Source organism: Oryctolagus cuniculus, chromosome 4 (genome assembly GCF_051225735.1).
Source record: "Oryctolagus cuniculus isolate XC-2025 breed Fujian yellow rabbit chromosome 4, ASM5122573v1, whole genome shotgun sequence".
Classification (NCBI taxonomy): domain Eukaryota; kingdom Metazoa; phylum Chordata; class Mammalia; order Lagomorpha; family Leporidae; genus Oryctolagus; species Oryctolagus cuniculus.
Window position 1 is genome coordinate 54,412,733 of NC_142870.1, and position 27,346 is coordinate 54,440,078.

At 40.5% G+C, this 27,346-nt stretch overlaps 2 protein-coding genes across 21 annotated transcripts in view; one reads left to right on the forward strand and one right to left on the reverse strand.

Moving 5' to 3' along the window:
- The window catches only part of CMSS1 (cms1 ribosomal small subunit homolog), a 406,733-nt gene that overhangs the window by 226,086 nt on the left and 153,301 nt on the right, over positions 1 to 27,346 (forward strand). For 4 of the 13 annotated variants that reach the window (XM_017347158.4, XM_089331546.1, XM_051859373.3 and 1 more), the window contains exon 2: positions 904 to 1,036. The exons of the other annotated variants lie outside the window; for them this stretch is intronic. In XM_017347158.4, coding sequence (XP_017202647.3) covers positions 904 to 1,036 — 133 coding nt within the window. The remainder of the gene's footprint in view (positions 1 to 903; positions 1,037 to 27,346) is intronic. 13 annotated transcript variants of the gene reach the window in all.
- FILIP1L (filamin A interacting protein 1 like) overlaps positions 1 to 27,346 on the reverse strand; it is a 299,608-nt gene that overhangs the window by 213,010 nt on the left and 59,252 nt on the right. The gene's annotated exons all lie outside the window — the stretch shown is intronic.

Consider the following 27,346-nt stretch of genomic DNA (forward strand, 5'->3'; position numbering starts at 1 on the left):
GTTTTTACTTATTATTTTGCTTATATATATTTTTGCTATATATAGTAGACTATACCAAATGTGCATTAATTGGAGTTTATAAAAGCTTTTCCTTGATCTCAAATTTTATTTCCACCTATATATTTCTAATCATGAGAAGAAAGGAAAGGAACTATTGAGCAGCTTACTGATATTCTATCAAAGATAGAACAAGACTTAGTGCGTGAGAACAGTAAAATAGTTCTCATGGTGCTTGCTTTTTTTTGGGGGGGGACTGGCAGAGTTAAAACTCTGAGAGATAAACTGTCATTTAAAGGGCTTTTGTAGCTTAGCCTCTCACTAGGCTATCTCATGCCAAACAGATTCTGGGTTGTCTTAACATTTGAGATAGCAAAAGTCAAAGCAAATTCAAGCTTTTGGTAATCTGGAAAGCTAAGGTAAAGACCAACTGTTAGGATGATATTTAGAAAATCTTGAACATTCTGAGGCATCTCAAATATGACATAAGTTGGAACTGTGAAAAGAAAAACTTAATGGGGCAAGCACTGTGGCATAGCAGGTAAACCCTCTGCCTACTGTGCCAGCATCCCATATGGGTGCCAGTTTGAGACCTGGCTGCTCCATTTCTGATCCAGCTCTCTACTGTGGCCTTGGAAAGCAGCAGAAGATGGCTCAAGTCCTTGGGCCCCTGCCATCTGTGTGGGAGACCCAAAAGAAGCTCCTGGCACTTGGCTTCTGACTGGCTTAACTCCAGCAGTTGTGGCCATTTGGGCAGTGAACCAGCAGATGGAATACTCACTCTCTCTCTCTCTCTCTCTTTCTCCTGCTTCTCTGTAGCTCTTTCAAATAAATAAATAAGTCTAAAAAAAAAAAAAGCTGAACAACTCTTTGTAACTTTCTCTCAATGGATTTTCATTTCTGTAGGATGGAATGGAAAGTGTAGAGCTAGAGAAGTTCAAAACTACAAAGGACCGTAGAGATCCTATTTTACAGATGAGAAAACTGAGGTCTAGAGAACACCAAAGACATCCTCAAAGTCACACAACTAGAGTTAAAGGTAGGACTAAAGTTGGAATTTGAAACTCCTGCTTTGTAGCTCAAGTTTCTTTTCTGTATTTTCCTTGGGCATTTTAACTGTATAGTCATCCAAGCTGTAACAAAATGAAAAGAACTGACTTGGGTGAAAAGGGGGTTTCCATTCAATCAGAAGTAACTAAATCAAAACTAGATGCTATGTTTTGAATTTTTCTTCCAAAGTTCGTGTGTTGGAAACTTACTCCCCAATGCAACAGTGTTAAGAAGTGGAAGCTTTAAGAGGTGATTAGGTCTGTCCTTCATGAGAGTAGATCTAATGTCATTATTGTAGAAGTGGGTTCCTGATAAAAGGATGAGTTTGGCACCTTCCTCCTCCCCCACCTCTCCTCCCTCCCTCCCTCCCTCTCTTTGTACGCATGCACACTCTGTCTTGCCATTCTACCATTCTTGATGGGAAGAGGCAGCAAAACGGCCCTCACAATATGCCAGGACTGTCATATTTTACTGCTTGGCCTCTAGAATCATGAGAAGTAATTTTGCATTACTTATAAATTATTCAATCTGTGGTATTATGTTAGAGCACCCAAAAATAAACTAAGATATTTTACAGTGGCTGCCTGAAATGCATGCTGAATTTCCATGAAAGAATTTAGACTCAATGTCCTCTAAAAGCTTCTCCAGCTCTAATTTTAATGAGTTTGAATAATTTTCATCATATTTATAACAGTAATTATTTGTCCTCTCTACAAACAAAAATCATTACTCATTCTCATTCCTACATGTCTCATCTACTGTAGTGTTTCCTAGAACCTGTTTTCCAGTTAAGAGTACCTGTTCCAAAGTGGCTTAGTAATACAGGATGACCAAAAAGCAGGCACAGACTCAGGCTCTGTTCACCACTTAGAATGATGAGTAATCATTATACTCATACTTAATTTAATATTTTGTGTTAACCCAGTGTGCAGTCACTGCTGCTTTTCATCTACCATACAAATGCAAGTTGCCTACTATTAGCAATGGGAAGATTGGTGACAATGAAGTGAGTCAGCTTTTCTTCTTAGCAGCAAGGACTTGATATACTAAACGTTTTGGTCAGTTCATAACCCAGTAAAGTATAAATGATTTTAAATGAGACTATTTTCTTCACTATGCAACTATATAGCTATTCTTGGTTTAGGATTGAAAAATGTATAGATTTGTATTACAATATAAAATCTGCTCATCTTGCATCTACCCTTTTGTTCAGGTTTTTGATACTGTTTATTTCCTACTATACTTTAGAAAGGCATCAATATTTTTAAAATATTTAAATGCCATACTTATAATGAGGAAAACAAATAATTCAGTTTCATACGGGCTAAGTATCCAGGATGCATTACTTAATGTTATAGTTACATAGTACTTTGGGGGCCCATCTCCATAGACTTAAAACTTATTTAGGACTTTCATCCAGGAGAGAGGTTTCAAAAATCCGTATTCCCGGCCAGCGCCACGGCTCAATAGGCTAATCCTCCGCCTGTGGCGCTGGCACACCGGGTTCTAGTCCCAGTTGGGGCACTGGATTCTGTCCCGGTTGCTCCTCTTCCAAGCCAGCTCTCTGTTATGGCCAGGGAGTGCAGTGGAGGATGGCCTAAGTGCTTAGGTCCTGCACCCACATGGGAGACCAGGAGGAAGCACCTGGCTCTTGGCTTCGGGTCAGTGCAGTGCTCCAGCCGCAGCGGCCATTGGGGGGTGAACCAACGGCAAAAGGAAGACCTTTCTCTCTCTCTCTCTCTCACTGTCCACTCTGCCTGTTAAAAAGAAAAAAAAATCCATATTCCCTCATTTCCACTGATCTGGGATGACTTGGGAGGTGGGATGAGGGAGGACATGATAGTTGGGTTTCACTGGATTATCATGGTGATTCAGGATGTGAGTGCATGGACTCCTTTTCATAGAGGCTATTGAGAGGCCAACAAGGGAGAAACTGTTACAGGATTAAAGAAGTATATAATTGTCCAGAGTCAACATAAAAACTTATCATTGAAACAAGATCTGAAACCCACATCTTTTGGCTTCTGTGTCATTTCTTTTTTTACTATTCCCATCCCACTGCCAAGGAAAAGTCAACCTAAGCCATATTTTCTTTCTAAGATTGAGTGTCTAGGACTTGAGCACAAAGATTGGGAGGGCAGATGATGTATCTTATAAGTATTTGCCTTACTCTTCCCAGGAGAAAGACACTGGAGAGCAGTGTCAACAAACTATTTCTGTAAACAGTCAGATTGTAAATATTTTAGGCTTTGCCAACCATATGGTCTCTGAAGCAATATTCAGCTGTATCATTGTAGCACAAAAGCAGCCATAGACAGTATGTAAATTTAACGAGCATAGATTTGTTTCAATAAAACTTTATTTATGGACACTGAAATTCGAGTATTTTTCACAAGTCATGGAAATTTATTCTGATTTTTTCCAAGCATTTAAAAATCTAAAAATCATTCCTGCAAGGCCCTGTAAAAATAGGCTACTGACCAGATTTGACACACTGGCCATAGTTTGCTAACCCCTGTCTTGCAGGAATAAATAATGAAAGATGACAAAGACTGTAGATGTTAAAATATGATACCTGAAAGACAGATGATTTCAATGCATAGAGGAAATTACCAATGGGTGTGCCTGTGCAGGGAGAGTTGATGGATACCTTGACCCTGGATTCTATCTTAGGTCATCTTAGTTGATGCTCCATCAAATTCCAGAGGTTATTTTGACTTACTCTTTCAAGATTTATGCAAGGCAGTTTTTCGCTGCCCTTAGAGAAGAAAAGCAGAAATAAGAAGACATGTGACTTAGAGCTTGCTGTAAGGTATGCAGAGCGAACAGAACATTTTATTGGGAATGGCAGCTGGTGGTTTTTATTATCAGTGAATCATTGCGAGGTTTCTCCAAGGCTGGGAGGAGCCAGCCAGCCATATTCCTCTGTAGTAAAAATTACTTCATGACACTGTAATGCTCTCACAGAAAATGCCTTCTGTTGTACTGAAAGAACCCATACACATTTTTTGACATAAAGGTTATATTACTAAACTAAATTAAAAAGAACCTATAAGCGTAAAACCACAAAGGAACATTTTTAAAATAGTATAAATGATTGACAGTTACTTAAATACAGCTTTTGTTGCTTTGTATGTAAACTCAGTTACAATGATTGCATAAATGGTGTTGCAATTACTTATAACAAAAGAGAATTGATAATGATGGTGCTGATGGCAATGATAATTAGCCACTTTTCGAGCAGCTACCATCCACTGCCACCTAACATACATTGGCTCAGTTCCTCCAGGATCCTGAAAAGTAGGCCTTACTCTCATGTTGAAGATGAAACTGAGTTTCAATCACACAGACATAAAATAGCAGAGCCAAATTGATATTTATACTCTCACAAAAGCTTACACTGTTTCCAGTGTATCATTACCATTGATGAAAAATAGTTACTAAAAAAAATCCCCACAAAATTTGGAAAAATTGGCTTCAACTATATTGCTGGATAGTATCACTTTATAAATGCTAATTTTACCGTGTGATTATTGTACAATAAGAGTGATTTAATCCCCTTCAAACTTTGAAAAAAAGTGAAGTCATTAATGCCTTTTACCACTTGTGTGTCCATTCACACTTGCAATTTCTAGGCAGGCTGCAGCCTTGAACTATTCACTGTCTGAACTTGCCCCCAAAGAATTCTTCCTCCTGCCTTACCTCCATCAAGTGTCAGCCAATGAAAAACCCACAAGTTCGGCAGCTGCAGCTCTGGAATGCTTCCATGGAAACCCTCATTCCCAAATCCCCTTTGAAAATCACAGTTCCTAGAGCATGCTCTTATCTTCTTGAAGGTCATGACTAATGGTTGTAACATTGTAAAATTTCCACAGCAAACACTGTCTGCAAGATCAGGATTCCTTAGCTTGGGCTCTGTGCTAACTTGCCTTGCACCAAGAAGTTTATGCCCCTCAGCTGCTCTATAGTAAATTCTTACCCAGTAACCTCGAGAGTGGTTATGAGGATGGAAACTTTTAAAGTCGTCCGTGGGAGAATAAGAAAGCTTAATGAATTTCAGCGAGTGCTTCTTCAACAGATCAGAATTGAAGTCTTTTTTTAAAAAGAAAACTGGTATATTGAGAATATGAGGTGACTCAGCCCTGTTCTTGTTCCTCTGAATTTTATTTTGTAAATTATTTAGGATTCAGAGGTCAATATCAAATATACCTGTCTCAGAGGAAACAACTTCATTTTTTATAAATATGGAAATGCAGTGTCAAAGTGACTTAGTGGTACCAAAATCCAGTTTTTAGCCAGCCTTTTTATATGTGAATCATGTCATTTAATCCAGATTTCCCTGGAACCGCAACCAGACACACAGCATGGATATTTGATTGAAGAAACATGGTTGCTATTATTCACTCTGCCATGCTGTATTTTTCTTACATTAATGACCCATTAATATACTTAAGAAAAAACTAAATTTGCATCATCCATTGAAATTGGCTAGACTAAATGCTGGTGATTAGACATAAGACTCCATCAAGAGATAATATCCTGGTCCATATGTATCACAATATTGTTTGTTCTAATCTGTCACCAAAATATATACAGGAATTCAGGAGGAGGGGAGGGGGAGAGCTGCAGCCAGGAGACAAATATATGTGCTAATGTACCACTTACTGTCTGGAGACAATGTACACTCATGGCACAGTGTTAGAAGTTATTTGGTCTGTATTTATTTACAATGTGCAGGCTGCAGAATGCTAGTATTCTGATTATGTCCAGATGTAATGGAAAGAACTCAGCAGCATTTTCACTGCCTTCAGGGAGGAATGTACCTTTTCAGTCAAGATTGGTTAAAAGGTAATCGTTTAGTTCTGATAATCTCAAAAGTTTCTTTCTGCTGCCTAAATCAGAGAGGAAATTATTTGGGACCTCAAATCTCTTCTGAATTGACTGCTTTTGGTCACTTAAGACTGTTTCCTTATCAGTGAAATTGAGCAGACATATTTTTTCGAATTTGACAGAAAATGTTTACTATTTAGGTAAGACAGTGAGATTTATGGTGGGGAAACTCATAATTCAAAATAGGCTATCTTGAAATAATGCTGAGAGAGAATGTCAGGGCAGGCGTTGTAGCACAGCTGATTTAATTGCTGTTTGGATATCCACATCCCATATCAGAGTACCCAGGTTTGAGTCCCCTCTCCTATGCTTCTAAATGTGGCTTCCTTCTAATTCATACCTTGCAAGGCTAGGAGAAGGTGGCTCAAGTATATGGATCCCTGCTAACCCTCATGGGAAACCCGGATGGAGTTCTGAGCTCCTGATTTAGGCCTAGCCCAGTCCCCAGCTATTGCAGATAGTTAAGGCGTGAACCAGTGGCTCTGCTAACAGGCCTAGAAATGATAATACCCTTTAGCAGTGAGCACACACAGCACTAAAATCTTGGCTTCTAAATTTCATTTGCCACTAAAAGGAGCCAGGGCTTCTTGTACAAATGACTGACTCCAGGGCTTAAGGAGCAGAAACAAGGTGAGCTTGGAACATCTTTTCATGCCAGGGTATTCGGAAGTATCAGGAAATGACAGGGACATGCCAGAAAGACACTGGAGCCAGATTGAAAAGATTCCTGCTGGTTAAATCTGGAACAACTTGAGCAGCAAAATAACTCAGAAGAGGAAGAACTGGAGGAGTGGCCTTGCTTTACAACAATATACTCACAGTAATTAATTCAACCTTGGAGGAGCACAAATTCATTCACTACAAGAATTAACCCTGTCCCAACAGAAAGGCATTTATTGCTCTTAATGACTTAATTTTCTCTTAAAAGTTCCACTACCTCTCAGTACTTCTGCCTTGGGGACTCATTTTTCCAGTGTATTAATTATAGGGGACATATTTAAACCATGATATTAAGTTATTGTCTTTCTTCTTAGGAAATATACATTTAAATATTTAGAGGAAAGGGGACAAAGATGCCTGCAATGGACACAGATAATTTAGAAAAACAAATAATATGTGTATATGTAGAAAAAGGATAAAATAACAAAAGTGGTAAAAGCTTACCAATGGTAAATGGGGGCAAAAGAGTTTTTATACTGTCTGTGCAACTGTTCACTGAAGTTTGAAGTCATTTCAAAATTTTGAAAGATTTAAAAGATTAAAGCAAATACATGTGTGCATTCACATATAGAGTTAACTTCACTTTAAATAAAGCAAATTCAACATGCAGAAATCCTGAAATCTTACCCTAAGATAAACTGAGGAATGCAAATTTTCTTTCTTCTTATAAAATTGCTACAGAAATCTTTTTAGCAATCTTCATGCTCAAATTGTAAAATCTGTAACTATGTTATTATCATAGACACAGTTTTCTAAACTCCCCTGTAAATTGAGGCACACCTGCATTTGTTTTTAATCTCTGTGCTGATAACAGTTTATTTTCATCTGGCTGGCTTTGGAAAGCTGGTCACACAAAGCTGTGTATAAGTATGCTTTTGAGGAAAATGATAGTGATGATTACTTGTCCCAAAGTACAGATTAAGACCTTTGAAGAACTGAAGCTCTATTCAGATTCCTTTCTCACAATTACCTGAGAAGCTTTTCAAACCACATGAAGCCAAGTTTTAGGATGTCTCCTTCCATTAAGTGGCTCTGAATCCATTGGGTTTTCTCTTTTATCACTTATCTCCTCTCATAAAATACAAGGATATTGTATTGGATAGGCTCAATATATAGATAGATAGATAGATAGATAGATAGATAGATAGATAGATATAGATATATAGGCTCAATATATATATAGAGAGAGAGAGGGAGAGGGAGGGGGAGAGAGGGAGGGAGGGGCCAGCGCTGTGGTGCAGTGGGTTAAAGCCCCTGCCTGCAGTGCTGGCATCCCATGTGGGTACCAGTTCAAGTCCCGGCTGCTCCACTTCTGATCCAGCTCCCTGCTAATGCGCCTGGGAAAGCAGTGGAGAATGGCCCAAATTCTTGCACCTCTGCACCCTCGTGGGAGACCCGGAAGAAGCTTCTGACTCCCGGCTTCCAATTGGCTCAGCTCCAGCCATTGCAGCCATTTGGGGAGTGAACCAGCAGATGGAAGATTTCTCTCTCTCTCTCTCTCTCTCTCTCTCTCTCTCTCTGTGTGTGTGTGTGTGTGTGTGTGTGATTCTTTAAAATAAATAAATACTTAGAAAAGAGGATGTTGGTATCCTTACCAAATATATATATATATATATATATATATATATATATGGATTCAATATCGACAAAGAAGAATAAGACATTCATTCATCCAAAAGATGATTAGCTAAATTCGCACGTTATCTCTTCTTTTTACACCATTTTGGTGCTCATAGAGAATTGGAGTAGAAAGAAGGAACAGGCAAAACTAGTCAGTCAGATGCAGTTTCTAACTATTTGGTTTAGTTCAAAAATTAACAGACATTATTTGTAGTAGCAGAAGACTGAAATAACCTAAGTGTGATTTTGTAGACCTGGTTAAGTAAATAGAATATACCCTATTTATTGAATATTGTGTTTCTATCAACAAAGTTTAGAAAGCCTTTTATTAGTTGAAAGGTCACCCAAAGCTTTTGTTTAGCCCAAAAGAAGCATAGTATATAATATATTTTGTACATTGTGTGCTAACATTTGCATATAAAAAAACAGAAAGAATAAACATACATATATGTGCCTGAATATATATAAAGTATCTCAGGAAAGATAAATGTAAAACTATTTACCTAGGAAAATGAGAATTTGGTCTTGAGAGATAGATTCATTAATTTTAGGCTTAATAGATGTTGGAAAACTCCTAAACTTAATATTTATAGAAAACTATACTTTTCTTACTGCTGAAGAAAGGAATATCTACAGTGACAGTTCATCAAACATGGACACATTCCCAAGACTTTCAGTGTAATGATGAAAACCATTATGCATTTTATCTGTCGCAGTTTGGTTTGCTTGTTGATTTAACCTTCAAAAAACTGGTCAAGGGCAGGCATTTGATGCATAGGTTAAGGCCACTTGGAATATCCATAGCCCATAAATACCAAGTGCCTGGGTTCAGATATTAGCTCCACTTCCAATTCCAGTTTCCTACTAATGTGTACCCTGAGAGGCAGTAGGCAATGGCTTAAGTATTTGAGCCCCTGCCACCCATGTGGAGAGACCTGGATGAAGTTCCAAACTTCTAGTTTTCTTCTTCCCCAGCCCCAGCTGTTGCAGGCATTTGGGGGAGTGAACCAACAGATGAGGAAAATCCATCTCTCTCTCTCTCCCTCTCTCCCTCTCTCCCTCTCTCCCTCTTTCCCTCTCTCCTCTCTCCCTCTCTCCCCCCTCCCCCACAAACACTCCCCCTCCTCCCTTTTTCCCTCCTTCTCTTTTAAGGAAAAAAAATGGTCAATTACTTTTTCAGTGGTTTTAGTCACAGATGTATAACTTATAAATTATTATTAAATTCACCTGCTGCAGGAACATTAAAGAGCGACAAAACATAAAGCTCTTAGTGGACCTCTACCAAAATACCAACTTGGTTTGTACCCCTTGAAAGAAGAGTAAAACTTATCTCCAATTAGGCAGTGTAAGATTTCTTCTTGCTATAAAATGTAGGATGCCAGATGTATGTCAGGAAGGCCAGAAACCAAATAAGGCCTAGGAAATTTTTAGGAGTCCAACAGAATCTAGAAGAGCATCCTCCCTGAACTTGATATTTGAATGTATCACCAAATCTCTGCTCAGCCAGGATTTCAGTCCTTCCCCTAAGTAGGATATTAAATGGTATGTGGTAATTTTTTCTTCTGATGGCTTTATAATTAACAACTGTATCAACCCACCTGCATTTTATAGTTAGCTAAATAGACTCACTCCAAGCTATCTGAATACTCCTTTTTCTTCCTGCACCTACAAAAGTCAAGAGAAGTAGGAACCTAAGACAGGCTCTGGGACAGGTAACTATCTGTTACCACTTAAAGACAAATTCTTCTCATTTGGCTTATTTTCATATTTCATGCTTCTCCATTTAACGCCATCCTTTTAAAAACAGAAATTATTGATTATTCAAATAAAGACTAATTACCCAGGGCTGGCGCTGTGCCACAGCGGGTTAACACCCTGGCCTGAAGTGCCGACATCCCATATGGACACCGGTTTGAGACCTAGCTTCTCCACTTCTGATCCAGCTCTCTGCTATGGCCTAGGAAAGCAGTAGAAGGTGGCCCAAGTCCTTGGGCCCCTGCACCCACATGGGAGACCCAGAAGAAGCTCCTGGCTTCAGGTCAGTGCAGCTCCAGCTGTTGTGGCCAGTTGGGGAGTGAACCATTGGATGGAAGACCTCTCTCTCTCTGCCTCTCCTCTCTCTGTGTAACTCTGACTTTCAAATAAATAAGTAAATCTTAAAAAAAAAAAAAAAAGACTAATTACCTATCCCATAAACAGTATGTTAAAGCTCTCCTGAAAATTATGTTTTAGTCCCAATTAACAGCCCTCTGTTTTCAATATGGAAGAGCATACAGATGGGACAGTTTAGGTAGCATCAGCAAACATCTGCATGTTTTTCTAGCAGCCTAACTAATTAGTGATTTGTACAGACTTCTCTGAATCTGTTCTCTCCCTCCACCCTCTTCCTTTTTTTCACACATTTAGATGAAATGGAACACTCCCTTGTGTAGGCATTCTGACAGCCACAGGTACTATCTGGGTTGATAATACATACGTAATGTTATTATCATGAAACTTTTCATTTGGGTGGTACAGGCTGCACAAGATGTCCTATACCAGGAGCTGTGACATTTTGAGAGGATGGTGATGGCGGTTGTGTGGGACTCAGCCTGCATTACAACCAAGTGGGTATTTTTTCCAGTTGTAGCATTAGGCTATAGATAGAGAAACTTTTAAATCAATAGCTGGGTACATGTCCCCTTGAGTCTGGATTATGCATTTGAAGAAATGATTCCTTTGATTTAGGGAAAGGAGTAAGGTTTTATTTTTAAAAGAGAAAATACAGTTTTCATAACCAATTCATTCATTCCTCTATGAATTTTGTTGAAAGACCTTCTAAAGCAGGTCTGTACTGCCAAACCCCAAGCTTCACAGTTAGCAAGTTGACTCTGTCTGACCTGTTACATTTTCCTTAGACAGTTGGATGTGATCACAGGAGGGTGATTGCCAAAGTTTTATTTCAACTCAGGTATAGCTAACTGCAAGAAATCACTTCCTGACACCTTTCTTCTGCTTACCCCACCCTAAGTCACCATTTTGAAACAACTTATGGGATCTACAAAATGGTCTGCCTGTGTTCCAAGTTAATTTTGAGAATGGCTTTTTATGGCTGGTTTACAGTCTCTTTAGAAAAGCGGAATTATGATGGAAACACTGTGACATCCTAAGCTGTAACAAATGAGCTGTTCTTGAAGATAAATGTAACTCCGTGTCTATGAAGCTAAATATTTACTTTCCAGATGATTTAGTGTATCTTTGTTCTTTCCACACTCAGCTTTTTCTTTCTGTGGATCCCTTCATCTCCACACTACTTTTTTGTAGCCTGTTATATCAGTGTTTTGTGATGTTACAAAAAAGCAAAGAGTGTGAGGTCAAATTTTCCATTACATACCTCAACAGGAATGCCAGGGAACCTAGCCAAAGTCAGGCTGCAGAAAAAATAAAAATTACAGGAAAGATGATTCATTAATCAACAATTGCCTTACCAAGAAAATAGAATTAGTTGTATGTATTTGGTTTTTGGAAGGGGGATGAGTGCAGACAGCCCAGCTATGGGTGGGAGGGAAATATTTATGTTTAAATACCATGGTTTTAGATCTACTGAGGATCTTTTTAACTGTAAAATTCAGGAGAAAGAGTAACTTGTTTCTACCTTGATAGCTCTCAACTTTTTCTTCTTTCAAGATGAAAGTACATCACTTGCTGACCCCAACTGCAATTTGCTTTGAAAAAAAAAAAAAAATAATGACAGCCGAAAGATAAATTAGAAAGGCACAGAGCAGTGAGAACAGGAGCCCTTGCCATCTCACTCCCTCTATCCTCTGTCATATTGTCTGTGTCACTTCCTCTTCCTGTCACCTGGGTCTACTTTTCTTGTTCTTTTGAGGTAAGGTCAGATTTTTGGTCTCCAACAGGCCCCTGAACATTGTCAGATTAATAGAAATGCTGAAATTTTGTCTTTAAACGTAGTTGTTGTTACATATTAAAGGAGCTGAGAAGGACAGAAATTCTGACACTAAAGGAAAAAAATTAACAAGTGAAATTAGGAAAAGCCCACAAGCTCCTAATGTTTCTCTTAAAAGCAAACAGAATTATCTGATCACAGAACTTAGTACCATGAATGTCAAACTCAATGTGAATCTTTGTTTTTTTGTATTCTAGTAAGACCAGCCAGAAACAAATACAGTTGGCTCTGTGCCCAGCCAATAACAGATTCAACTCTGTTGTCTGATGTTTATTAGCCAGCCTATAAGCCCTACCATGCAATAAAATGTTCAGAATTGTGACACAGAGTGCTACAAGATTCTGTGCGCCTTCTGACTTACCAAAGGTAATATTAGGATTTTGTGTCATTTTAATACTAAGTGTATTTTATTTAAATTCTCTGGAAATTGGTGACACATATATGGTTCAGATACTATTAACCAGAGTACATAATTAACCAAAACAATTCTAAACATGTTGGATGATACGAAATTTACTGTAGAATTTTATTACCTTTTATGGAAAACACAAGGGAGTAGTGAACAGCCTTTTTTTTTCTTTTGCCAAGTATCTGATAACTCTGTTGCAATTAACATTTTATCCACACAATGGAACAGCAACAAGAAAAATAAACTTTTTAAAGTTCCTAATAATTGAGTGTTTCTTGTGAAAAGCTGGGACAGATCAAGGGAAAAAAAAATGGATTGAAAAAGAGGAACACAGCTGAAGTTCCTGGACCTCTTGACAAATAGGGCAAATGTAACATTTGCTTTTCCACACTCATCATGGAAAAATGTGAAGTCCTACGCTTTTGTAGAAAAAAACCTGATGTACCAACAGAACATGGGAGATAAGGGCCTAATGCAACCTGGGCTGGTTAGACTCTTGTGTGCTCATCTCTGTTCACCTCCATTTGAGGGTCAATGACAGACCACCCAGCAGAGAATGATTTAAGAACTATAGTAATGGAGGTCTCAAAATAAAAAGAATTACTCCCCAGTCCTTGTAGCTCAAAGATGCTATTTCCAGTGGTCCACTTCTTACCCTATTCTGCCTTATCTGCTCCAATCCCCCCACCCCCCCACACACACACAAGAAAGGAAAAGAGAGGAGATACCTGCAGAAAAACATATCCATTAAGTTTTCTACCCCTTTGAGAGATTATGTTGCAAAAGCTGTCTGTATCTGTTATTTTCAGCTACATTAAAGTTTCATTTTCTCTGTTATTAAATCTTATTTTGTTGAAGCTATAGCAGCTTGGCAGTCTTTAAGATCCCTCTCTCCCATCCATACCCCCTTTCTCTATTTGGACTGCTCCTGCAGGTCAGTGGATGATTGTTACACCACATCTGCTGTTGGAGATAGGTTCCTTCCGTCTCAGTACACCCTGGAATCCATTCCTTTCAACTATCTATCTATCCATCCATTTGAGTCAGTAAGGACTTTGAACCTTGGAAATTTTACATCCCTGAATCAAATTGCCAAATGTTGGGTTTATAAAAAGTCCTTTTCTGCATTACAAGATTTTCATAGAACAAGATTCATTGAGATTTGGATTCAAATCCTGTGACTGAAGCCAGTTACTTGTCTCATTTATTCATTTAAAAATATTTATTGAGCATTTTTTATGTGCCAAACATTGTGCAAGGCACAGCAGATACAGTTAGTAGAAGACAAAGAAGATCTTTGCCCTCATGGAGTTTTACTTCAGTTGGGGAAATGAAAGAAAAATAAACATTGAACTGAGTATTTTGATCTTGATAAGTATAAAGAAGTGTCACAGGGGGAATCTTAATTAAAGAACAGGAAAGCATGTTTTGTGTAATAATAGTTAGGGTGAGGCTCAAAGAATGGATAAGAGTTTGATAACAAAGAGCATCACAGAATAAAGGAAAGCCTGTTCCTAGGGCCCAAATCAGGAAGGAACTTGGAATAAAAGAGGAAATGGGAGGAGACAAGCTAGACTGGAGCCCACTGAACAAGAGGGCTGGGCCAGGTTAGGGAGGGCCTTGTTAGCACTGGCAAGAAATTTGGACCTTTTTTAATAGCAGTGAGTAGCCATTGGGAGATTTTTTTATGGGTTAAAAATGACCATGCTTGTGTTTGAATCTCTTTGATGGTTGTATCTCATCACACAGTGGATTAGAGAAGAACAGTAAGGAAATCACTGAAAAGGTGAGAGGTGGAGGTGGCAGTCAATGGAGAAGTGGATGGACCCCAGGAGAGGTTTAGGAGGTAGAGTTGACAGGTCCTGGTGGCTGTCTGGATTGTTTGAATTGAGGAATAGGAGAGTGTCACTGATGACTTCCAGTTTTCTGACATGAAATGCTGTTTCCTGAGTGAAAGTTTCCAAGTTCAGTTTTGGATATGTTTGACCTGAGAGCCTTGTGATTCTTTCAAGTGGAGATAATTTTAAAAACAGATATGGAACTCAGAAGAGATGCTAAGCTGGAGATACAAAGTGGGTAACTGCTTGTAGATAACTTAAAACCACAAATATGAGTGCAATTGCCTAGTAAGAGAGCATAACTCTATTATAGGGCCCACGACCCTAAAGTAATGATGAAACTATGCAAAGTGGTTGAAAGGCATGCATACAGCACACACTCAGTAGCTAGCTCTTTTTCTTTTCTTTTTTTTTTTTTTTCTTTTTGACAAGTAGAGTGGACAGTGAGAGAGAGAGACAGAGAGAAAGGTCTTCCTTTGCCGTTGGTTCACCCCACAATGGCCGCTGCAACTGGCACACCGTGCTGATCTGAAGGCAGGAGCCAGGTGCTTATCCTGGTCTCCCATGCGGGTGCAAGAGCCAAGGACCTGGGCCATCCTCCACTGCACTCCTGGGCCACAGCAGAGAGCTGGCCTGGAAGAGGAGCAACCGGGACAGAATCCGGCGACCGGACCGGGACTAGAACCCGGTGTGCCGGCACCGCAAGGGGGAGGATTACCCTAGTGAGCCGCGGTGCCGGCCAGTAGCTAGCACTTAATACTTATTACTGCCGGCGCCGCGGCTCACTAGGCTAATCGCCGGCACACCGGGTTCTAGTCCCGGTCGGGGCGCCCAATTCTGTCCCGGTTGCCCCTCTTCCACGCCAGCTCTCTGCTGTGGCCAGGGAGTGCAGTGCAGGATGGCCCAAGTCCTTGGGCCCTGCACCCCATGGGAGACCAGGAGAAGCACCTGGCTCCTGCCATCGGAATAGCGCAGTGCGCAGGCTGCAGCGCACTGGCCGTGGCGGCCATTGGAGGGTGAACCAACGGCAAAGGAAGACCTTTCTCTCTGTCTGTCTCTCTCTCTCACTGTCCACTCTGCCTGTCAAAAAAAAAATTTTTTTTAAATACTTATTACTACGTCTGGTAAAATTTGACAGCCTCATTCTCTGGAATGAGCTTGTATTTACTGGAAGGAGAGTGGAAAAGAATGAAGGCGTGAAGCAATAGGCATGCATCTATGAGAATATGTCTGTAAAAATTAAAGTGTTCATTCTCATTGTCCCGGTGTGTTAGAATATCCTTTTTTCCATTTCTCAGGCAGCCCTCCTCTCGCAAGCAAGCTCCTATAATTCTCCCCCTGAAAACTCAGGGATCTTCACTTTTACGTGGGACAGTTGTACCAGATTGACTGCCTCTAGGCCGCTTCTCATCATGGCTGCTGCAGTGACTGACTCGTTAAGAAACATGTAAATGTTCCCTTGGTCACATTATTTTTAGGAAGGCATAGTCTTTACATTTTCAGACAGCAGTTTTGCTGTGAGTGTGGGGAGACCACAGAACTGAAACACATTGCACATGTCGGCAAGGCCGTCTGGGTTCTTGGCATCACTAATGATAACGATCCCGCTTGGTGCAGGCAGACCCTCCCTGCAGCTGGTGTCCTTTCGGTGCACGGATGAGGTCATTAGGGAAGGGGTAGGAGGTGGGGCCCAGAGGATGAGAGAAGAGAAGGGGAAGAAGCTGTCACGTCTGCATTCTTGGGGGAAAAATGGAAACATATTTGCCACATGCTTGCTTTATTAATTTTTTTTTAAGGAAACCAAATGAAGAGACAAAGGGATTGTGAGAAATTGTAACATGGCAGCCTGGTTTTCCCCTCAAGGCTGCTCAGCTGTTAACAAACAGGCTCATCAAAACTCCCAGAGTGCTGATAACCCTGTAAATCTCATCTCCAGAATTTTGAGACTGCTCAGAGCTAGATAGTCAGCTATTTTGAGCCTAGTAACTACTTAAGAGTTGTACATAATCCTAATTCCAAACAGTTCACTCTTTTTCTGACTCAGATGTGTCTAAAAGGGGGAAATTAAGAATTATTTTTTCCTTTGAAAATTTAAAGGTATCAGATCTCTATGTATTTCTCAAAGTTATTTCTAAAAACAAATTACAACCTTTTTTTATTTAAATTTACCAGCAGTATACACTTGGGACACCATAGTTCTATTTCTAAACTTATATACACAAATCTAGAAGTACTGTATGCCTCTACTCTTTGGGGTGTTGCTACAGTTGGTTGTTGTGGAGGGAGAACCAGAGGGATTAGTAAAAATGGGGTTACTTGGCATTACAGGGAAATACCTGGCCTGGGCACAGTCAACCGTTTGGCCATCTCTGATTTAGGGAATAGAAACCAGTCAACACTGCTAGAATTGGGGAAAACACTAACAATGCTCTCAAGGTGGATTGGGTCCCTTAGAAGATACGGCTAGCCTTCGTGTCCTCGGTGCTTCAGCCAATGAGTGCTTAGTGAAGACTGAGTGTGCAGGAACCCAACTTCCCCATTCTCCATGGCTCAGAACAAATGACCATGAGTAATTAGGTGGGGGGAAAACATATGTCCTCCTAAACGCTGCAAAAAGAGGCTGTTGTTTAATAGGAGTTATCTCTCAACAGTTTTCCTGACTTGTTTTCAGGATACAGTGTAAAGAAAATGCCATCCTAGAGTTCTGAAGATCTAAAACCATTAAGTTTTTTAGCCACTAAAATGTTTTGATCTCAATTTTTTTATCATAAAATAGAGATAATAATTTATCTGCCTACCTCTTAGGTTATTCTCAGGATTAAACACTATTAAGAAAATAAAACTAGTAACTGTAGGAGGTAAGGCATTATTAAGATCTTTTGAGAGTACTGTGTTTTTAAGCATTTTTGAAAGAAACCACCATAATTCCTTGAAGAAAGGGTGTTTAGGAAGTGTGTTGTTTAGTGCTGCTGTTATTAATCCCTCTTTAAGCTCCATTTGTTTACAAACAGACCACTGTCCTCTCCATTTCAGGAAAGATGTTATGACTTGAATCAAGATCTGATGTGCTTGGCCGGCGCCGCGGCTCACTAGGCTAATCCTCCGCCTTGCGGTGCCGGCACACCGGGTTCTAGTCCTGGTCGGGGCACCGGATTCTGTCCCGGTTGCCCCTCTTCCAGGCCAGCTCTCTGCTATGGCCAGGGAGTGCAGTGGAGGATGGCCCAAGTGCTTGGGCCCTGCACCCCATGGGAGACCAGGATAAGCACCTGGCCCCTGCCTTCGGATCAAGCGCGGTGCGCTGGCCGCAGCGGCCACTGGAGGGTGAACCAACGGCAAAGGAAGACCTTTCTCTCTGTCTCTCTTTCTCACTGTCCACTCTGCCTGCCAAAAAAAAAAAAAAAAATATCTGATGTGCTTGTAAATCTGAAGGATCAGGTCCTCCTTAAAAAAAAGTACCATTATTATTAATAACTTCTGAAACCAGCAAGGGTTGTAAAACTATTGCAAGTGATTAAGTGGCCCTAAATAAAACACTGGTGTCACCTCTTGTAAATTCTCCCCTGCAGTTTGTGCTTCTACAAGTAGTGATTCAACTGCAGGTGTCTGTCATGAGACAGTAGAGTTTTGTTCTTCTGGAAACAGCACTGTATGTGAACAATGCCTCAGTCACTTTCTAGCTATGGCCTTAATCAAATCGTGTCACCTCTCTTAGCCTCAGCTTCCTCATTTCTTAACTGAGAGAGCATTCAGTGGCTCTGCATCGGGGTCTTTCTGCTCTGCCCAGAAAGCATTGGAAAAGAGGGAAGGCTGTCAAAATGACAGGGTGGGTGTCGCTCCCCGTCTTCGTGGAGGAACGACACAGGACCCTGCGCTGTTCTTTCATCTGCTCGGCCCTCCCCGGGTTTGCTGCTGGTTCTTCCCGGGTTGGCTGCCGGCCCTTCCACCTCCGTGGAAGGGCGGTTCCCCCTGGCCACTTTCCCCACTTCAGCGGGGGGAGCAGCACACCGCCGGCCGGCTCTCTCGGGGGCTGCACCGGTGTTCCTCTTAGATGTTCCTGGTGCATGTTGTCTCTCTCCTCCTTTATAGTCCTCCTCCGCCAATCCCAACTCGGCTGCCCACACGCCGAGTACGCTCCTCTCCTCCAATCAGGAGCAGGATCAGCTCCTGGAGGTCATCACTCAAGTTGGCAAGAGGCAGCTGTGTAGAAGCTGTTTTCTCCTCTCCCAGCGCCATATTGTGGGAGAGCAGATGCATAAAATAAGTCTTAATTCCAGTAACTTAGTCTAGTCCGAGTTGCTCCCCACAGGTGGGCAAAAAAATGATATGGTAGAGGTATGCTGCTGGCATTTAGTGGACAAGGATAGTCTTCTAAATTTTCTACAGTAAGCACAGCAGATCCATGAAAGGAAGAATTGTGCCCCTACAATGTAAATGCACCCTCCTAAGAACTAAGATACACTGGACCATAACTTAAGAATGAAGGGACTGTCTCAGACAAACTGGGACATAGGACTTAACTAGCCACAATTGAAACCCACTTGTGCTTACTTCGTTTTCCTACACCTTCATCCTAACAAATGACAATATCTTAAGCTCTGCTGAACAGCCTTTGTGAGAGGGGACAGGCAGGTTCTAACTACATACCTTCTGGTGTCTCCATTTTACCAGGAAAGCTAGCAGTAGAGTTAAATTTAGCTCATTGACTCATCCCTTAAGTTGGTCATGCTTTTGTCCCAGAGCACCTCCTGTTCCCACCATTTCTCTGGTTCCCTCACCTCCAGAGCCTTGGGCATTAGCAGCACTCAAGTGTGACAGCTCCCTGAAGGGTTTGCCTAAGGTGGGAGGGAGAGGAGGAAGAGAGAGGAGTGGAGCTAGCTCTTCCCTGCAGCTGAGGCTAGCCAAGGCAGGCTGCCCACATGGGTTACTCCAGTTCACTCTGGGGTCACCCTGAAACCATATCTGTGAGTGCAAAGTTATGACACATTCCACCATTGGTGTGATGGGAGAAACTGCTCATGGGATGGAGGTGCCATCATTTACCTCTTTGTGGGCTGCCTTTTAGAGAAGGTAAACAAAATCCATATCAGGAATCCTTTCCACTCTGTTGACATCTGAACTGAAGTCCAGGTGGGTTTTATGTCCCTCAGCTCTCGTAGTACATGGACAACTGGAATTGCAGAATTCCTGTGTAGCCACAGGTTCCTCTCCTAGTTAGATTGACTTTCAGGTTCTTATATTGTGTTTTACTCTTTAAGGAAAGTCTGCCATGCAGAATTGCGCAAAGCTCGACATGATGGGCTAGACTAATTACTTAAATATGGATGTGGACAGTTGGTGAAAAGCACTTTTGTTTGTGTTGTGGAATGAAAGTTACCGCATACACAATAGTTTATTTTTAAACCTAAATGGATTGCATCTTAAAGGGAATAAAAGAATATAGCAAGAAAAAACACTTTTTTATTCCAAAAATGAAGTTGATGTCTAAGTTCAGTGGGAAAGAACTGTAGAAATTTGCCTGTGCCAGTGACAGGCCGTTCTCGTTGCTCCTTTGCTTCTTTTACCCTCTCACCTTAGTATTTGAAGGTGTTCCTTTGGGAACACATGGTTTTTTCAACATGATCAAGAACTGGCAAGTATAAATCATGGTAGCAAATAGACTGTTCCCTCATGTCATTCAGCATTATCCCCTTTTTGAAATTCAAGCAGAGGATCAGAGACTTCAAGAACTGATCAGAGACTAGGCTGTTGCTTTTCTAACTTCCCCATGAATGCCTCAGGTGTTCCCAGAGCTCACTGAAGGGGAAGGGTTAATTTGGAGAGTGCTTTCTAAAGAAATCACTCAGTGTTGTAGGGAAGGCTTATAAGAGAGTAGACTGTCTTATTTTTAAGAAGGATTCTCTTTTTCTTTACTAATCTATTCATGCCTCACTTCTAAAATAAATGAAACACAGAAGAATAAAACAATTAGGTGGTGGAATAGACAGACAATGGGAAACAGACCTTTGAGTTTATACTGTCTGATTCACATGTTGTTAGAAGTATATCACAAATTTAGCTTTAGGCTTCCTAATGGCCTAAGAGGAAAGGAATATACTTTTTAAATCACCTAGACTCACCCTGTAGAATAGATTTATTAAGGGCAACAAGGAATAGTGTTCAGAGACAAAATGCTTTTTTATTTATTCATCTATTAACATTTCTTGAGCATGTTTGGAAACTTACATCAACAAAGAGCTTGGGCAATATTGAAGAAAGGCATATCTTTTTTTGTTTGTAAAATGTTTAATGAGAATATGTAAAATCTCTTAAAATTGATTTTAGACTTGTTTTCATGCTAAAGTAGAATGTTTATCTGAGTATGGTTCAGATTCAAATTGGATTGTAGGCATTTTCATGATTTTCTTTTTTCAGAGAAGTATCTATAAATTCCCCCAGCACTTGTTAAATTATTGCATTTGACTCTGGAAAATGCCTGTATGAGACACTCTTGGGAGAAATGGCAACTTGTGAATGATTTAGGGCCAGAATTTGGTCCAAAGACAGCTCTATAATGCCTTCTGCCAGACTTGTTTTCACCTGTTTTAAGCAGCAGGCTCCCTTCTTGTAAACAGTCTTTTGTCCATCCTCAATAGAGAAAACACATATCAACAGTTTTTAAAAGTTCATGGAAAAATGGGTTTAAATTAAAAGATAGGCTTATTTTGCTGTAAAAGTTTTTAAAATCTATGCAGTTTTTTTCATAAAATGCATTTTCTGTGAACTTTTTGAAGACCCTTTGTGTTAATTCCAAAACATATTTTATGCATTTACACATAATTATTATAAATATGTGATAAATACAAAATATACAGGAATAACACAAAACTTAACAATTTTTCCTTAAAGGATCTATAATATTACCCTAACATATATGTTATTTGTCACATGTTATTCAAGCTATCAGTGGGTACAATTTGTATCTGAGAGTTCTGTTTCCTTAAAGCTGACCAGAGGCTGGCGCCACAGCTCAATAGGCTAATCCTCCGCCTTGCGGCACTGGCACACCAGGCTCTAGTCCCGGTCGGGGCGCCCGATTCTGTCCCGGTTGCCCCTCTTCCAGGCCAGCTCTCTGCTGTGGCCCGGGAGTGCAGTGGAGGGTGGCCCAAGTCCTTGGGCCCTGCACCCCATGGGAGACCAGGAGAAGCACCTGGCCCTGCCATAGGATCAGCGTGGTGTGCCGGCCGCAGCGCGCCAGCCGCGACGGCCATTGGTGGGTGAACCAACGGTAAAGGAAGACCTTTTTCTCTGTCTGTCTCTCTCTCACTGTCCACTCTGCCTGTCCAAAAAAAAAAAAAAAAGCTAACCAGAGCTGCATGGTACACACTTATCTTGAGCAGACATGTTCAAGCTTTTCTTGGCAAGTAATTCAGACTGGCATATATGTGCATATATGGCATATATGTGCTGAGTTTTATATAGATAGATAGATATAGATATAGATATAGATATAGATATAGATATAGATATAGATATATATCCTATTGGAGTTTCACATGAGCAGACATGCACATCCAGAAATTATTCCTGTTGGAGTTTCACATGAGCAGACATGCACATCCAGAAATTAATTAAAGGCAGATGCACAGCAATCACCCTTCCTAATGAATGGCACTTATGAGAGGTTCATTTCTGTGTGCCACAATTGCAGGGGAGCTTTCGTTCCAAGGTATGAATGAGTGATGGTGGTAGTGCTGGTGGTATGTGTGTTTGAGTGTCCTGCAAGAACTAAACGTCCCCAGTTGGAAGATAGGTCTTATGGCTCCATGTATGTTATTCTTTTGGCTTTATTAACCAAACTTCTAAGTATTACTGTTGAAGCCGCTCCTCCCTTTTTTTGGTCTTAGACTTCTTGGCTGCTTTAGGAAGGAAGGTAAGTGAAAATTTAGTCTTGTTCTTCAGACACATAATGATCCTAAAATGCCTGTAGCTATTTTCTAGGGTTTGACATTTCACAAAAAGAAGACTTAGCTGGGTAAGGTTGGGATGACTAGAATTTTTTAAACCTACAATGTGTGATTTTCTCTAAATAAAATGAGAATTAGGTCCCACCTGTGATAAATACTATGTCTAACTCTACTGGGGAGGTTCTACTCTCCATCTTATTACCTGTCATTTTTCCTTGTCTTAGTCCATTGTGTGCTGCTGTAACAGAATACCTGAAACCAGATGAGTTTTAAAGAACCAAGATTTATTTCTCACAGTTCTAGAATCTGGGAAGTCTGAGATCCAGAGGCCAGCACCTAGTAAGAGCCTTCTTGCTTTATCATACCATGGCAAGAAGTAGAAGGATGGGAGAGCTCAATTTGGGGCTAAACTCGATTTTCTAACAACCCAGTCTCAGGATAACTAGCCCATTCCTGAAATAGCAACCTTAATCCCTTCACGGAGGCAAAACCCTCATGACCTAATCACCTTTTCTAGCCCCTACCTCCTAACACTATTTCACTGGGGATTAATTTTCCAGCACATGGACTTTGGAGAGCACATTCAAACCACATTATTCCTCAGTTCTGTTTTCTCCTGAAAAATAAGGATATTCATGCTCTATTGAGAGGATGCTTCCCATGCTTTTATCTTATACCCTAAGTATTGCTACAGTTGTGGCATAGTTGTAAGTCATTGTGTAATTCTCCATTAGAAACCTTATATCCATGAAATGGCTTGAAAAGACAGTTTCCTAGGGCTACCCTAACAAATTACCACAAAGTGGCTTATAGTGTTAGTAATTTATTCTCTCATAGTCCTGGAGGCTATAAGTCTGAAATCAAAGTATCAGTAGAGCTATACTTCCTCCTAAAACTAGGGAAGAATCCTTCTCTGACTTTTAGATCTTCTGGTGGTCACCAACCATCCTTGGCATTCCTTGGCTTGAAGCATCATAACTCCAAAATCCACCTCTGTCTTTATCCAATCATCTTCCCTCAGTTTATGTCTGTATCTAAATTTTCCTCTTTATAAAGATGCAAATCTTTGCATTGCCCTTCCCCCAGCTCCTCAATCCAGAATGGTCTCATGTTTACTTGATCACACCTGCAAATACTCTCTTTCCAAATAAAGTCATATTTACAAGTATCATTGTATAAATTGGAGTGGAAGTAGAGGATATTCAGCCTGTACAGGAAGTGATCTTGCTACCTTCTCTCACTTTGCTGAGTGTGTAGGGGTCTGCACCTGAGTATTCTATCTCAAACAATGCATCCTTGAGCTTTCTATCAGTTAAAGTATAGATATTTGTTTTCACTGTAATACCCTTCTTACCTGAAAATCTATCCAAAGTCACAGAAAAAATTCTTTGGTCACTGCCATAGCTCATGCTGAGTCTGTATCATTTTATGAAATTGCCCCTTCAAGCCAAGTTTTGTTCTCCAGATGCAACTCCTTACTAGAATCAAAGGAAATTTTATCCAAGTTTCTCCAAGGATTGACCCCTCCCACACTTAACTTACCAATTCTGTACATTGCTTTGTTCTTCGTACATCTGGACACTGGGCTTACTTAAATGTGTGTAATGTTCTCCCCAAGGCACTAGCTGTGAAGAGCTGTATTATCCCAGATTCTCTTCCAACTTAGGCCTCTGAAAGCTGGACAAAGGTCAAACATTTTGTGTGCTTTCAAAATAGTGTATAGTGATGTTTAAATCCCTTCCTTAACCAAAATTGCAATTGTGCTAAGAGGGTTCAGGGCATAAGTCACCAACTAGCCCTGGCACCACATTCCTTCCCAGATGTGTTTTCTTTTACTTGCATGATTATTTTTTAAAGAAAATGAATTACTTGCTAACAATAGCAAATTTCACAAGGAAATCCAGATATCTGGCTTCTCTTGAAAACTCAGAAGATCTGGCAACCTTGGGACCGCATTCCTGCAGCTGGCTAGAGCTGTAGAGCGTCTGTCCTGTCACACACAGTATGTGCTGTTTGCTGCCTGCACCGTGGGCCAGTCTAAACCACTTCCTTCATTTATGTTACCTGCCTGTTCCCTGTTGGCATGTCAACCATTGGCCTAGGACTTAGAGATCCGGTTTGAATACCCTTTTTGGTGTGGCTCATAGAAACTGTAGTAAGCATCCCTGGTCAAAGGAAGGCAGATCACTAATTTCCTCTCCCTCTGGTATGCACCCTTTTGGCGATTTCCACCAGTACCTTGAAGCAGAGGGGTGAACTGTGCACCATCAGTCATGATGGGTCTGGATTCCAGCCCTGCCTTCTTTCTTTCACCATCTCTGGTGTTAACAGTTGAGTTCAAATGCAAGAACTAAATAGTTCAAAAGAGTGAGATAATTTCAAATTCAGTCTCATGTTACTCTATTAAACTTGGATTTGATTAATCATAGCACAAGCCCTTCCAGAAACTCTAGAATGCCTTTTCCTAGCCTGTGAGGCCTCTTTTGGTCCTTCCTCTTCCATGCTCCACCCTTTATCTGAGAGTCAGGGCATTTTAACTTCAAGTTAAAGCTGTCTTTCTGGAAGCCTCCAGCCCGAGACTCTTAAGCACTGTCTAGATTCAGCACCTCCTGGTCCTACCTGACCTGTTCTTGTCAGTGTCTTCTAGTACGCCTGTGGTTTCAGTAGACCTCGATCATCTCAAACACTGAACTGTGCCTCTCTGCTTTGCTCAGAATCCTCATCATGGTGGAAGCCCTCTCAGTTTTGCATTATCCCCACCACTCCGGCCACTTCAGGACTGTGCCTAGAGAACCCTGTTCACCATTTGCTCCATGTGGCACTTGCTCTTCTTGAGGGTTCACAGGATGTCTTTTCATGTCTTGACAACCACTTTCTGATGCTAGAGAAAAACTGACTTCTCTCTCCACACTGAATTGCAAATCCTAAGGGCACCACATTTACCTTTATTTTACAGTTTATTGGAGCTTATTTCTGATTAAAAGAGTAATATGTTCGTTGTAGAAATGTAGAAACTACACAGATGCAAAGATAAAAATTAAAATTGCCCATATCTGTACCACTTTTAACTACAGGCAACATTTTGATATTTTTATCACATTTACATTTGAATCTCTTCCTTTCCCAATTCTTTAAGCCTCAAATACTCTTTTTAAAAAGGTGAGTTTTGTGATTATCCCAATAATTTAGAAAAGGGAGATTATCATTTAACTCCAGAAAAATCAAAGCTTAACACTTCAAATGTTATAATTATTTTTTAAAATTTTAGTTTAACATGTAATTACTTGTGCATTTTAAGGGGTAAAAATACAATACATATACACAGTATATATTGATCATACCAGATAATTAACCTTTCCATCTTTTTATCTTGTACACATTCTTTCTTGTTTTATGATTAAAAAAAAAAAAGATTCGTTCTTGCCCAGGGTAGCATCAAGGTGCCAGGTGAATTGTAGGTGGTGAGTATTGGGTATGATTTACAAGATCTTACACTGGGAATTGAAGGAAGAGAAAAACAGGTAGAGGCAGAAGCTATTCAGCTTCATTTTACAAAAGAAAAATGCTAGGGTACCAAGAATTATTGCTGGCTGAAGGTGCGGCAAGACTCAGGCTAGGAACCAAGTCACTCTCAGCTACAGGATTTCCCTACCACATTTCCAGCTGATGAACTGACAAATCTCCAGTGCTGCCTTCTATAAATATTGGTGAATATTCCAGACCTCATATCCACTTTTTACATTTTTATGGGAGGCTTTCTTAAAACTAACTAGAAATGTCATTAAAACTTCAGCATCTAGGTGAGAAGTTCATCTAGCGCTTGCTAGCATTATCTGTTTATGACTATCAAACATGTCATAATTAACACAACTAATGTCAAGTTTATAGGCAGCTGTAAACAAATGTCTCATTGCTCTGGACTGCCATATACCCAGGTTGCAGTCCCAGCACATTATAAAAAATGGGTATGTGGTTTGCCCCATAACTTCAGGGTAGCTCTGTAGGAGAAGTGATGACTGAGTGGCTCACAGCTACAGACTGTAACAGAAAGCTCTGGACCTGGAGTCAGAGAAGCTGTGGTCTGGCAGAGCCAACATTTAGCTCTGTACTTTTTGCATACCGAATGGCTTCTCTGTCCCTCCAGTGAACTAGGTCACTGGAAAGATGGTTCCAGACGTAATTCTCTGTCACTCAAATATGTTCTCCAAGTATCTAACACTTGTATGGTAAACCAAGAATGTAGTGAGATGTTACTTTAAGGAAAGATGACGTGATCTCTAGTGCAGAGCTCCTTGTCCAGCTGTAGGCATGTCGGTTTCAGATACTCATTACATCATCAAGGAAGAAGGCCAATAAAAGCCCAGATCTTTCAAGCTGTAGAATCTGCTTATAAATTGAAGTGGACAGAGTAGCTGCGGTTTCTCCAAAGCCTGAAACATTACATGTTCTTGGGTAATACTAAAATGCACTTTGTGTTCTGCATCTTGTTAAAGTTCTCATGATATGTCCCTGTGAAAGTCTGCTGGCCTGCAAGTGGGAAATGTGCCTTTGGTTATCTGTTACCAGTTAGCTCAGTTGGTTGAAATCCAAGACTATGGGATCAGGTCCCATATGGGACAGTTGGCCTTTCACAGAACAGCTTCTACTTGCTGGGCTATTTCATAAATGCATACAAATGATCATAGAGTGCATGGGTGTGAGCACGGCTGGCTCCTGCTACTGGAGAAACCATTTACCACACTGTCTTTTGACAGGGTCGCTGACCTCATCCTTTTTTAGAATTACCAACTCTGAGAACAATGCCAGGCCAGCTTTTATGCATTCCTCAAATATACTAATTACCTTTCACACACCTAACTGTATCTTTCTACACTGTGAGCAGTCACAGTAAAAATAGCTAGCTATTTCAGCTAAATCTTCTCAAGGTTCTATA